Here is a 13,230-nt window from a genome sequence, read left to right on the forward strand (position 1 = left end):
CATTTTAAACACTTTTAAGGGTACAATTCAGTGGGGTTAATTACAGTCACAATGTTGTGCAACTATTTCTAAACATTTTCTAAAACTTCTCATCACCCCAAACAGAAACTCTGTCCCCGTTAAACAGTAACTCCCCCCTCCTCCCAGCCTTTGTAACCTCTAATCTCTTATTGGTTTCTACAAATCTGCTTATTCTAGACATTTCATTTAGGTGGAATCATATAATATCTGTCCTTTTGTGAAGTCTTTTATTTAGCATGTTTCCAGATTCTGTGTCGTAACTTGTTACAGAACTTCATTCTTTTTTATGGCTGAATAATAGTCTATTTTATATATATATATACACACACACACACACACACACCACATTTTGTTTATCGATTTATCTGCTGATAGACACATCAATTGTCTCCCTTTTGGCTATTGTGCATAATGCTGCTATGGACATTGGTGTATAAGTATGTCTTTGAGTCCCTGTTTTCAGTTCTTTTGAGTACATCCTCAGGAGTGGAATTACTAGGTCATATGGTCATTCTGTGTTGAACTTTTTGAGAACCCACCAAACTGATTTCCACACTGGCTGCAACATCTTACATCCTACCGGCAGTGCACCAGAGGGGGGCATTAACCAGTTTTGTCTCTAAATTAGCCAACTTATTTGAGAATGTCTTTCCATTTGAAGACATGTCCTCTTCTTGAAATTGCTCTTTGAACCAGTCTTATCATCTTACTGGTTCTCTTATTATAATTAATAATAACTAATATTACTATTAATATGAGTTGAGGGAAACGGACTTTGGCCCAGTGGTTAGGGCGTCCGTCTACCATATGGGAGGTCTGCGGTTCAAACCCTGGGCCTCCTTGACCCGTGTGGAGCTGGCCATGCGCAGCGCTGATGCGCGCAAGGAGTGCTGTGCCACGCAAGGGTGTCCCCCGCGTGGGGGACCCCACGCGCAAGGAGTCCACCCGTGAGGAAAGCCCCCCAGCGTGAAAAGAAAGAGCAGCCTGCCCAGGAATGGCGCCGCCCACACTTCCCGTGCCGCTGACGACAACAGAAGCGGACAAAGAAACAAGACGCAGCAAACAGACACCAAGAACAGACAACCAGGGGAGGGGGGAAATTAAATAAATAAATAAATCTTTTAAAAAAATAATAATAATATGAGTTGAGTAAAATCTTTGATGTGTTTCATTTGAAATTTGTACAAAAGTCATGTTTTTAACTTTTGAAAATTATACTTTAATGGTTCTGACTCTGCCTGAAAACAATTTCTGCAATTGATTGACATTGGCAAACCTTGCTTTGCTAAATTCTGATTGTTACTGAAAAAACAAAAACACACTGGATTTGCATTTTTGCACTTCTTGTCCCTCTTTTGCCTATGCTAGTTAGCTAGAGCCTTGCCCTGTGGGGGTCAGGTTGGGGGAAAATCCTTGGGAGGAAACCCTATCTACTGGAAAAGAAATAAGCAAGCGAGATGAGCCTAGCAGAAAGAGATACTTTTGCTGTGGCCTTTGCATTTATGACCAGCTAGATAATGAAGGAAGGTAATTCTGAAAGCTTTATGTCCGTTTTAACGGTCCTTCAAGCACTGAAAAAGATAATAGTCAATGGATGGTGTCCATAAGGATTTTTTCCCCTTCTCCCCTGACAGCCATTGACAGGATCATTTTGTATTTGCAACTGCTGTCACTGAAGCGCAGAGGAAAGCTCTGTAAGGCCAGGAGGATGAGGACAACTTCCCTTCAAGGATCTCTATTGTCATCACTATGACAATAATTTTTATTCTTCTTTTTTATAGAGTATCTACTTTGTGGAGCTTAAGGCTATGGGATTTGGGTCACATAAAATCACAGTAGCATAAAATCATGCTTTGTAATCTTGCAAGAGTATTTTACAGAACTGCAAAGAGAACCTAAGAAACAAGATAAAAATAATTACCAGTGCTGGTCACTTGATTAATACAATTATTTATAAGATGCTAAAAGCTTTTCGGAGGCTTTCAGAGACTGTGTCAATTTGGTGACCGTTTTCTCTGTCATTTTGGATTCTTAGGCCACTACCATTCCTACCATTCCCACCATTTCTTCCCCCCCCCTCAATCTGGCTTATCATCTAAGGAAAAAATGTAAATGAATTGCAAATCAGCTCAGCCGTCGGGTAGTTTCTCTTTATCATAAGCAACTCATTCGTAAGGACAGAAACCATGCTATTTCGTTTATGCACCCTCTCATCTCAAAACACTGCGCTTTGCGTTAAATTTCAATACACGTCTTTAGCTTTCCTACAGCTAGCATCAGAGACAACAACCCCTTGACAAAGTTTGACTCTGCGGAAAGAGCCGTTTGTGAATGAAGCCGGAGAGGCGGCGCACGGGACCTTAGAGTGGGATGCAAAATATCTAAGAGGGGCCTTCAGGTAGAGTGAAAACAGTTGGATTGAAAAAGAGGTGAAAAACAGAAAAGAAAAGCCAATATAGAACGGACTAAAATGAAAATTAACAGGTGAAGCAAACAAAAAAGGAAGGAAAGCCGGGCGCCGGTGGCGAAGGCGAGGAGGTGAGCGGCCGCGGAGGGGCGGAGACTACAGCCCCCAGAACCCCTTGCGGCGTCTCCTCCCCAGGGACCAGTCCCCTAGGCAACCCCGGTAAACAAGATGGCGACCTCCGGGAGCCATCCCCAAAGTCCCAGGCTTTCCTCTCTCGTGGGAGTCCTGCGCAGTTCACAAACCGGATCCCAGTCGACACTGTTGCCCTCAGAGAAAGAGGATCACCTGTTCTCGTTACCTTTCCCCATGGGGCAGAGGCCGAAAGGTAGTTTGAACAAAGCCTCGCACTTACTCCAGCAGCTCATTCGCCGCTATCCGGAGTCGGACGCGGAAGAGTACGAGGGCGAAGTGGAATACGAGGAGTCTTCAGATTCGGAAATGCTGAAGTTGGAGGTGTGCTAACCCCTACCCCCACACCCCGTCGCCCTCTCTACCAGCCGTCGGGCCCCTCAACTTCAGCGGCGCTCCCGACCCACCCCTCTAGCCCGCGGCTTAGCCCACCCCTCGGCTCTCGCCGCCAGGAGCGCGCCTTACTTTTTCGTATTTCTATTACCCAGTTTCCTCACCCCCCGCCCCCCTCCCACCTGACATAGCTCCAAATATCGCCTTTATCATTCATTAGCACTTTTGGTTTATGACTCAAGTTACCTTCAGCGTCGTTACGAAAAAGTATCTATATGTATGAGTTATGACTTTAACTTTTTGAATATTATACTTCAACAGTATTGTGAATAGGCAGCGTTTGTCTGACATTTCCAGCACCTGTTTCCGGGACTCTGAAGTACTTCAACACTTTCCCCCATTTCTAGTCCCTTCATCTTTCCTTAAAAGAGAGAAAAAAAATTATTCCATTGAAATAATTTGATATCAAAGACTAACTTACTTAAAAGTGTTGGTGTATTACTTCTACCAGAGTTATTTGCTTTATTATACAAGCAATGTGCGCGTGCGTACACATCCCCCAGAACGGAGTCATGGAACGTTCAGCCAGCTCGCTGTGGGAGTGTTTTAGAATTTGGGGAATGTTTCCAGCATTCCCACCTAAGTTGACGCCTTAGCTTTTCACGTTAATACAAATGCCTTCTTTTCTACAATACCTCTTCTAAGCATTACCCAATTCCACTTCTTTCTCACACTTAAAGTCATCCTGTTCCTTTCTTAGCCCTTTACCTGTCTTCTTGTCCTTTCCTAATTTCTACCATATCACTATCTGGCTCCTCTTCTTTCAGAAACACGAATTGAGTTGCTTCCTTTCAAAACCGTTAGGTTTTCCTCTTTATGTTGGCTGTCAGAAAACTCAGAATCAAGCTTTTTTTTTTTCATTTCAGTCGTTTTCTTTAGATTTTTCTCTCTGCTTTGCTCTTCGGAGTATAAATTGCTTGAAATTCTTTTCAAAAGTAGATATAATAGAGAAATAAAATGTTTTCAATATCCTCACTCTGAGACATTCTTCTGACTGCCTCTCATCAACGAGGCCTGTTTCTCTTTATTATGCTTGTTTCCTTTCACTCTCACTTTCCATGTTTGTCTTATTTCTTCTTATTTCCAGCCCCTACCCCCAACTCTCCCCACTTGCAATATCTTATGTTATTCTACCCTTAACAATTTACACTCTTCCTCTGTCTAATGTCCCTTTCTTTTCTAATGTACTTTGTTTACTTTTACCATTTGGCCCATTTTTTCTTACCCTCATTCCGTATTTTTTTCTTTCCTCCTCTTCTTCCTCCTACAGGGGCTAGTTATACATTAGTTTACTTAAAGTGGACCATAAAAAACACTTACTTTGCCTTTTGTTGATTCATTTTGCCACCCTTAATAGTGGCTATTGCAAAACTGTAGCAGTGTTTTTGCAACTTTGAGATGTTTGTATGGTTTCCACCAGCTTCTACCCCAGAGGAGTTCACAAATGAATCACCAGTTCACTTTACTATTCTAATTAATGATGCTCTTCATCTATGTGGTTCATTAGTACCATTGTTAATCTGTCTTCAGCATGCCATTAACAAACCTTAGAAAGGATTTGTTCTTTTTGCCCTGTAGGACATGTCTGGAAAAACTCTAGTATTTCTCCAATTGAAATTCTAAATATTAATATTTATTTTGTGTTCTTACATTCTACTTTGGTGTCACATATTTTAATATGCTGAATAAACAACAACAAGAAAAAGGCAGAGTTAAAAGGAAACATTTGAACTTTCATATTCAGTCTTTTATTTTCCATATCTTAGCCTGGTTAAGATGTGGAATGCTATGATGATAACAATGCTTAGTGGGTGTCTATAATTCAATTAGTCTCAAACCTCAGAAGCCTTTATGAATTTAAGGGAGGTAGTGCAGACAAGCTGTTAAGAAACTCTGGCTTTGGATGCAAAGATTTGTATGTGAGGCTTGGTTTAACCTCTTATTAGTTGTGAGATCTTGACCAAGTTACTTAACCTCCCTATATCTCATCCATAATATGGGAATTATAATAATACTTTTCTCATATGAGAGTTGTAAGAATTAAATGAGATATTGTTTATAAAAAGCTTAGCATAATATTTATACCGTTACTCATATAAATAATAATAAATTATACATGTTTGTCTGCTAAAAGCAGCCTGTTAAAAGAGATTTAATTAAGTTAACCTTCACTGAACTAACATTCATTGAATCACAGTTGTGTGGGAAGCACTCTGATTGTTTTGTGTAGAGTCTAATACATGAAAACTAGTCTTAGTATAAACCAGTAACTTAATGTGGGTAAGGCCTCCTCATGGGATAGTTGTGAGCATTAAATTTCACGAGGACCTCTGTGAAAGTTCTTAATCTAGTGTCTGATCCACAGTAGGCTCACAAATTAAAAAAGCAATAATACATAATAGCAATAGTAATGATGGAAGAAGGTGTGAACATTGAGGATTTACACTGTCCATGTTCTCAGGGTGAGGTAAGAATGTGAGCAAATCACAGCAATTCAGCTTCTGGAGTTGCTGGGTTGCAAGGATAGTGAAAGGCTTTACAGAAAAGTAGAGCCTTATCTGGGTACAGAGATGGTGTGTGGGCAAGTGGACAGCAGCTTTTCATGCTGAGTTTAGAAGATGAGGTGGGTTCAGATTGTGGAGGGCTCTTGCTGTGGCCTTGGGCCTCCGAGCAGTGGGTAACTGCTCTGCTGGTTAGGTGGGATTAGATTAGAGGATAGGAAGACCAGAAGCAGGGAGGTCTGTGAGGAGACTCCAGCTACATTTAGGGGAGAGAGAGAAGAGTCTGAATTATGGCAGTTGCAGTAGGAATGAAAAGAAAGCTAAAGATGAAAAATAGTCAAAATGGGACAGTTGCTAATTGAATTTTAGAAATTTAGGATGACTGTTCTGTGTCTTGGTCAGAAAGATATGGCCATTTGCTACATGAAACGGGCAGAGGAGCTCTGCATTAAGGAGTTGGGTATATGAATCACATGAAATTGGCAATCAGAGGAGAGGTCTCAGAGGAGGAGACCTAGAAGTTATCAGCATTGGCTTCTGTGGTCACCCAGGTAGAGAAGAGGGAAGAAGGGGCTAGAACCCTGGGGGATACAGATATTTAAGTGGCAGGCAGATGGAGAAGAATTAGGCAAAGAAGTTGGGAAGGACTGGTAAGAGAAGTAGTAGAAGAACAGAAGAGCCCTGTGATAGGGAAACCAAGCAGGAAAGTCTCAAGAGCATGGGAATGTGTTGTGCTGCCATGAGGCTAAGCAGGAAGAGACCTAAAGAAGTGCTCTTAGCTTTGACTCTGTGAGGATAGACAGCTGGGCCCATGTGGTGTTTGAGACATGGTAGAGACAGAAGCTTAGCTGAAGTGAATTGAGGGGCAACTGAGGGATTCATATCAAAACAAAATGGCAAAACAAGGAGAAACAACTCTGGTTACTAAGGATAACTATAGCTATAGCTGAAGAAATGTGCAGGACTGAAGAGAGCCTTTTTAAGACAGCACAGACTCAAATAGCTGGATAGCCTTGGAACAATGGAGCATGACAGGTTTAAAACACCTGCAAAAGAGGGCATAATTGATGGTGCCCCCTGCAAGGTCCCGGAGGAAGCAGAAGGCAGTGGGAACCTGGGCCTGGAGAAGGAGCAGTCTTCCTCTGAGACCTGAGCGAGAAACATTAGGGCAGAGGCAGAAATTCCAGGCACTTAGTGCCTGATAAGCTTCTAAAGTCGAAGCGAAGGGCATCTGCTGAGTGAGGACAAAGAAGATGAGGCTCCAGGCAGCTTGAGGAAGGTAATGACCATCCAGACTGGCCAAGGAGGGCAGCTGCAAAGGCAGCTGATGACCAGTTGGCTAGTAAGTCAGCTGCAAGTTGACTTCAGAGTGGCACCAAAATGCATGATTGTGGGGCTTTTCCGAGCTCAGTCAGCAGCTCAGGGGTAGGGATAGGTTCGTTAATTCAGTCAACCCATGTCTGAGCACCTGCTCTATGCTAGGCACTCTTTTACCCCCTTCCCCTCTATGCTTCAGCCATCTTGGTTTCTTCGTAGTTCCATCATAGGCCCACACTTACCTTTGCCTTTTGTGTTTTGTACATGTTGCCTCTTTTGCCTGCTATTGCCTCATCAGCCCTCTTTTCTGGTGTTTCTTCCCCATTGCTAGAATAACTCACAGCTTTGGATCTTGGCTTTATTGCACTCTCCCGCAGGAAGCCTTTGCTAACCTCCTACCACACTCTAGAACTGACACCTAATATGTCCCCTGCTTACCTCTATTGTGGTATTTATCAAACTCCTGAAGTTGCTTGTGCACTTGTCTGTCTCCCAGACTGAACTGTACATGCCTAATGGACAGGTACCATGGCACATTCATAATTCTATATGCTGAGCCCAGCATACCAGCTGGCTTCTATAAAGATTTTTTTTTTCCCCTCAAATGAAAATTTTCTCCCCGAGTGAACATGACACAACCCCTGACTCAAAGAAGTTGATTGTAAAACTGATTCAGGTTTGGGTTAGGTATGAGGTAGTTGGAATTGGGGGATAAGGGGTCAGAGACTTGAGGGTAGAGAGAAATTGAAATTTCCCGTGGGATACCCAGTAGGGAAAGAAGTCAGACTGGGACAGATAGATACTGAGAAAGGGAAGAATGAGCAGGCTGAAGATTTTGATGTGGTCAGAGATGATGTGGAGAGCTTGAAGGGTAGGGGGTGTGGGATCAGAGAATGGACTCCTGAGCTCTGAGGTTCCCTGGGTGGAATGGTTAACACGACGGCCAGGCCCACAGTGCCTGGAGCTTGGGGACTGTGACCACTCACACTGGTGCTTCTACTTCCGCTATGTTCATTCAGCTTTAAACACCTAATGTGAGTGACTACCTGCAAGTTCAGTTGGAACAAAAACATTAATATTATAGATATTTACCTAGTTTTACATAATATGTATGTGTCCTCAAGGCAAAATTTTCTTTGGGGCTGGTAAATTTTGGAAACTCAGCTACTGGATATGTAAAATAGTAAGTGCTGTGTCTAGGTGGATTGTTTCTTTTCTAATGGAAGTCCTTTCTTCCTACCACTTCCCTGTTTTTTTCTTTGTTGTTTTTTTATTTGTTTGTTTGCAGGAGGAATTTGATGGGGTCCTGAGAGAGGAGATGGTGGCTGAGGCACTCCACAAATTGGGGCGCTCAGGTTCTGGGACTGAGCAGGTCTACCTCAATCTAACTTTATCAGTGAGTATGACAAAATCGCCATTGGCTGGCAACATCTTGGCCCCAGCTGGACTGTATCCATTTTCTCTGGTGCTCTTAGCTTTTGTAGTGGCCCCAATCTCTGAGCCTTGCATTTGATGGAAACTGGTGATAAGAGTTATTTATGTAAATATTGGACTTCAAAGAGTGCTGGCCAGTCTAGTAATCAGGCTCAAAAATTCCTTTGTTTTCATTCCCTTCACACTCTATTTCTTTGATCATAAGTAGTCTATATTATAGTAATCAATTCTTTCTTTCCAGAAGGTTGCATTTGATTTTGCAAAACCAATCAAAACCTCTTTAAGAATTTTCTCTCTGATCAGTGCAAGAACTAAAATTTATATCAGAAGCCAAAGGAACAAAGCATTTTGGTATTGACTTTCCTTCCCACATCAAGAAATAAGTAGCTTTATTTCTCACTTTCCAAACAATACCTATTGTTAAAGAAAAAAATTGACTGCTATTCATCAATTTTCAAGGTTTCATAAGTCATAATTAGAGTAGCATAGAATCTTGCCTCTGATTTTATGATAAGAGAAGCTAAAACCAGAATACTCATAGGACTATAGCTTCTTTCCATCTTTTGTTTCTCTGTGGTCCTAGAAAAATAACCTTTTGTTTCCTTTTTATTGTAAAGAGTTTAAATATTACTTGGAGATCCACAGAGTAAATGAGATACATAGGTTAAAAGTATGTTGAAATTTTGTTCTTGCACCATAATTTGGCTAAAGAGGAAAATCATCCTAAGGTAGTTTCAATTAGGAAGCAACCCAAGAAATGTTAAGTGGTTCCCACCCATGTTGGTTGTACAGCATGTCCTTTGAGGACAGCATGGTAAGGGTCTATCTAATCTTTTACTCTCTTCACTTTACAATGTTTTGTGGATGACTTAGCTCGTCAGGCGTCACAATGTGCTATATTAATAATTCCAGCAGCCAATACCTCCCACACAAGTCCCTTTCAATGTTCTGCTTATGTATGTAGCACTGGGTCTTAAACTGATCTAACCAAAAGGCAATCCTTTAAATCTTATTTCAGCTATGTAGACCAAAGCTTAACTTATTTTGCCACTGAGCTCCTGACATGTGAGATATTACATGTTGACTTACCTTGCCTGGATAACCTGTTCTACTGAATATACTTCTTAGAGCTGCTTTGTTTAGTACTTTTGACCCTTTAGTTCTTACTTTATGTTAAGTATTAGTTCCTATTTTCTCTTTATTACTTGTGTACCTATATTCTCTTCTACCAAGGTCATAAGTTTCTTAAGGGCAAACCAAGGCCAAGCACAATGCTGCACTTAGTAGGTGTTCCGTCACCATTCATTACTGTTCTAGCAATCTTCATGAAACAATCATGATCATTATTATATTGGAGAGCTTGGTTAGTAATGACTCTGCATTGGCCATCCCCCCACTCCCCCCCGCCCCCCAACAGCCCAACATAAACCAGTAATATGGTTCTTTGCCCTGAGGGATTATCTTCCCTTCATTCCCCACTTGAAGTTGCCTAGAAGCAGGATTTCGTGGCAGGAGTTCTGGGCAGGATTCAGGAGACTTGGGTTCTGCTTCCCTCTCCCTGACTAACTTGCTTTGAGAAATTTACTCTATTTATATACCTCCTTGTACCCCCTACATTCCACACCTCTAAATTGGGAACAAGCTACCCTCCTAATATCACAGATATGTTTGATCAGAGTTTATTGTGAAAGCCCTTTGAAAATTAGCACAGTGAAAGTATAGGTGGTATTGTTACTAATGGCCTCTTGATTAGGTGTCATCTCTCTTTAAAGCTTCATTTAAATTCTAGGCATTTGCCTTTTCTTCTACTAGATAAAGGCTTTGGCTTTATTGCTATTATGAGTTTTCTGTTTTTTATTTTTTTTAATATAAAACTGCACTAAAGGTCTCATGAACACTGCTTTAATTTGCCTTTTCATGTTGTGTTGGGCTTTTGCTAACAGCACTAATTTTCTAAGCTATTATTTTCTTTAGAGGAATGCATTTTTGATGGGTTTGTACTCTATTTGAATTCCTTTTAGTAGTAGACTTCAGATTCCCTTTTTTCACTTCTACACTTTTAACAGAAATTCTGGATTTCTTTCTATCAACTATTATTTCCATAGTTGCAAGAGAGCTGAGTTAGTACCCCATAAGCTAAATTAAAGTCTTTACCTTTTGTTTTCTCAGGGTTGTGATTTAATCGACATTAGCATTCTCTGTGAATATGTTCACCTGCAGAAGTTGGATCTTTCAGTAAATAAAATTAAAGGTATGTAATTGCTTTCTTGAAAATTGATGGATTGGTGAATTATTTTAAAAGTTAAACTTTGCAGTATGTCATATAGTTTTAATACCACAAAGCTTGCTCTCACTGATACTGTGGATCCATTTAAAATGACTCCTCCCCATGCAAAAAAAGGGCATGAATGACTGATAAATTAAAAAATAACGTGTACCTGCACACACGTGATTTTATGACATGATTGAGATGTATTGATGATATTTAAGAGTATCAAATAGAATATTTGCTTTATTTCCTCCTTTTAAGACATGGATCATTACTTCAGTACTTCTTGAATATTTGATGATTCCCTTCTCTTTATTAGTTATTCAGTACAGATAATCTAGTCCTTTTTTTTCTTTAATAGATTCTTTTCTTTATTTTGCTGTTGCATCTACATCTTATCATGACTAACTACTTCTGTTCTCACTTGAGCACCAAGGATTCTCAATTTTTTTCCTTTCCTTTTGCTTTCTCTCTATTTACTTGATTCTTTTATCTCTAACTGGCCATTTGTAGTATAATATATTTTTGACACCTGTTCACATTTAATGAAATTAGTCCTGCAATTGTCACATTTTCTTCAAAATTTGGTTCTTGTTTCTAATTTATGATCTTATTTGAAGTTAACAGTGCATTTCATTATTTCTGACTTGCTTTCTTCACTAATAACCTTTCTACTTCCTACTTTCATCTACCTTTTTTGTCTTGACAAGTTTTGTTGATATGGTCTTCTTTTTCATTTTCAGATTTTCCTCTCTCATATGACTCCAATAATTAATATCCATCCTTACTTTTCAATGGCTAAGAAATATTCCAGCATTTTAAATTCTTAAAATACTACTGTTTTTGAAATACTTATTATTTTTCTTAGTATTATAGAACTTTATAATCGAAAATTACAAACAAGCACAAGTAGGGAGAGTAATGAATCTATCCCTCAGTGTCAACAATTTATCAATCAGCCCATGACCAATCTTGTTTCATGTATACCTCTCCACCCCCGCTCCCCATTGCCTTCCCCAATTTATTTTTATTTTTTTTTAGCAATTCCAAGGTATATTATCATCAGAAAGACTTTTTATTGTTCCCGGCGGGAGCTCTCCCTCCTTCCTTCCCCACGTTGGTATTATTGGATAAGGAGTTGCAGAAAGTGGAAGGCTTTAACAATATTCTGACTCTGTGGAGCAGGGAGACCACAGTTGTGATCAAAGCTTTTCTCTTCTGTCAGATTTGTCTGATTTAATCTTTTATGGGCATTTCATTGATTTATCAAGTGTTTGAGAGGCTACTGTGTGTCTTTTTGTAACAGCAGCCTTACTGAGGCTCTGAAGTAGAATAGTCTTCTCCTTGCATGAGAATCATCTTCAGGGACTGTTAAAACCCAGGTTACTGGGCCCCACTCTCTAAGTTTCTGATTCAGTAGACCTGGGGTGGGGCTTCAAAATTTGCATTTTGAACCTGTTCAGGGGTGAGCTGAGGCTGCTGGTCCCTAACCACACTTTGAGAACCACTGAGGGAGACGTGAGGAGCTCCTGCCATCTGGTGGACACCGAGGTCACTACACTGAATAGGAAATTAGGTACTACAAGCCCCACATTCCAGGCTACGGTGTTTTTGTTATTTTTCCTCTCAGAATGATTTGAAAGCATTGGCTGTCTACAAAATGTGGTATACACTCCCCAACTCTTTGTCTCCATCTGAGTACTAGCTACTTCTGCTTCCAGACGGAGCTTCGTGATATGATGCTTAATCTACCCACGGAAAGGTCAACTCCAAGGAGGTCTGGGGCCAGTGGAAGTCAACAGAACTGAGACCACTATGGACAGTCACCGTAGCTGAGCTCAGAGCTCAGCAAAAATCAGAAGGCAATTCCTGTTTCTCTTTTAGCTTTCCTTTCAGGGAAAGGACTTGCTCATTAATTCCCACCAAACTGTCAATGACCCAATGAATCGTTCCTCCTAGAACTATTTACATTTCCTAGAAAAGGGTACAGTTAAGTCCAAAGGAATGAAGTAGAAACTGGTAGGGATTATCTGCCTTCAGTGTGCCTTAGAGAAGAAAAGTGATTGGGACCCTCCCCCACCCCCTGCCACCCCGGCCACGCTGCCTGCTCGCAAAGTCCGGGCGCACCCAGTGGCTCCAGGCTGTCTTCCTTCTCCCACGTGCCTGTACCATCTGGTGAAAATGTGGAGGCTCCACTCTCCCGCTGGAAACCATCCTCTGAGGGACTGAGGTCGTTGGTTCCCTATCTAGAGTGAGCAGTGAGAGGGAGATGTTGGTGGAGAGAAGAGTCACTGGTCGAGCCAAAGAGAATGCTGTTATTCCGGTCATGTAATTCTTCGTGATTCTTTCCGTCATTTGTGCTGCTTCCCTGACATGCTTCTGCTGGAGAGTGTCAGAGAAAGGAAAAAGAATATTTCACAATTCTTTATGCTTTATATGTAATTTTGCTATGAGTATTTTTTATTAGCATACTAGTGTTTTTCTCAGTAGTCAAGATTCGGAATGTTTGCTTGGGATAAAATGCCAAACTCAGAAGTACTTTTGAATCCAGAGTCAAAGTAAAATAAAGGCAATGATTTAAATCACTTAAAAAATTAATGAGATTTATGCTTAAGTTAAACAAAAACAAAATTTAATTTGCACAGAGACTTCTCTGTGGCGTTTTCCAGTGTTCCTGAAAAGACCCAATCCAGGTATTT

At 40.7% G+C, this 13,230-nt stretch overlaps 1 protein-coding gene across 3 annotated transcripts in view; it reads left to right on the plus strand.

Annotated features, from left to right (window-relative positions):
• Positions 1 to 2,652: 2,652 nt before the first annotated feature.
• Positions 2,653 to 13,230, plus strand: part of LRGUK (leucine rich repeats and guanylate kinase domain containing) — a 129,021-nt gene continuing 118,443 nt past the window's right edge. For all 3 annotated transcript variants that reach the window (XM_004465765.4, XM_058297376.2, XM_058297375.2), the window contains exons 1-3: positions 2,653 to 2,941; positions 8,117 to 8,224; positions 10,432 to 10,513. In XM_004465765.4, coding sequence (XP_004465822.2) covers positions 2,657 to 2,941; positions 8,117 to 8,224; positions 10,432 to 10,513 — 475 coding nt within the window. In that variant the 5' untranslated portion in view covers positions 2,653 to 2,656. The remainder of the gene's footprint in view (positions 2,942 to 8,116; positions 8,225 to 10,431; positions 10,514 to 13,230) is intronic.

This window comes from Dasypus novemcinctus, chromosome 5 (assembly GCF_030445035.2).
Source record: "Dasypus novemcinctus isolate mDasNov1 chromosome 5, mDasNov1.1.hap2, whole genome shotgun sequence".
NCBI lineage: Eukaryota > Metazoa > Chordata > Mammalia > Cingulata > Dasypodidae > Dasypus > Dasypus novemcinctus.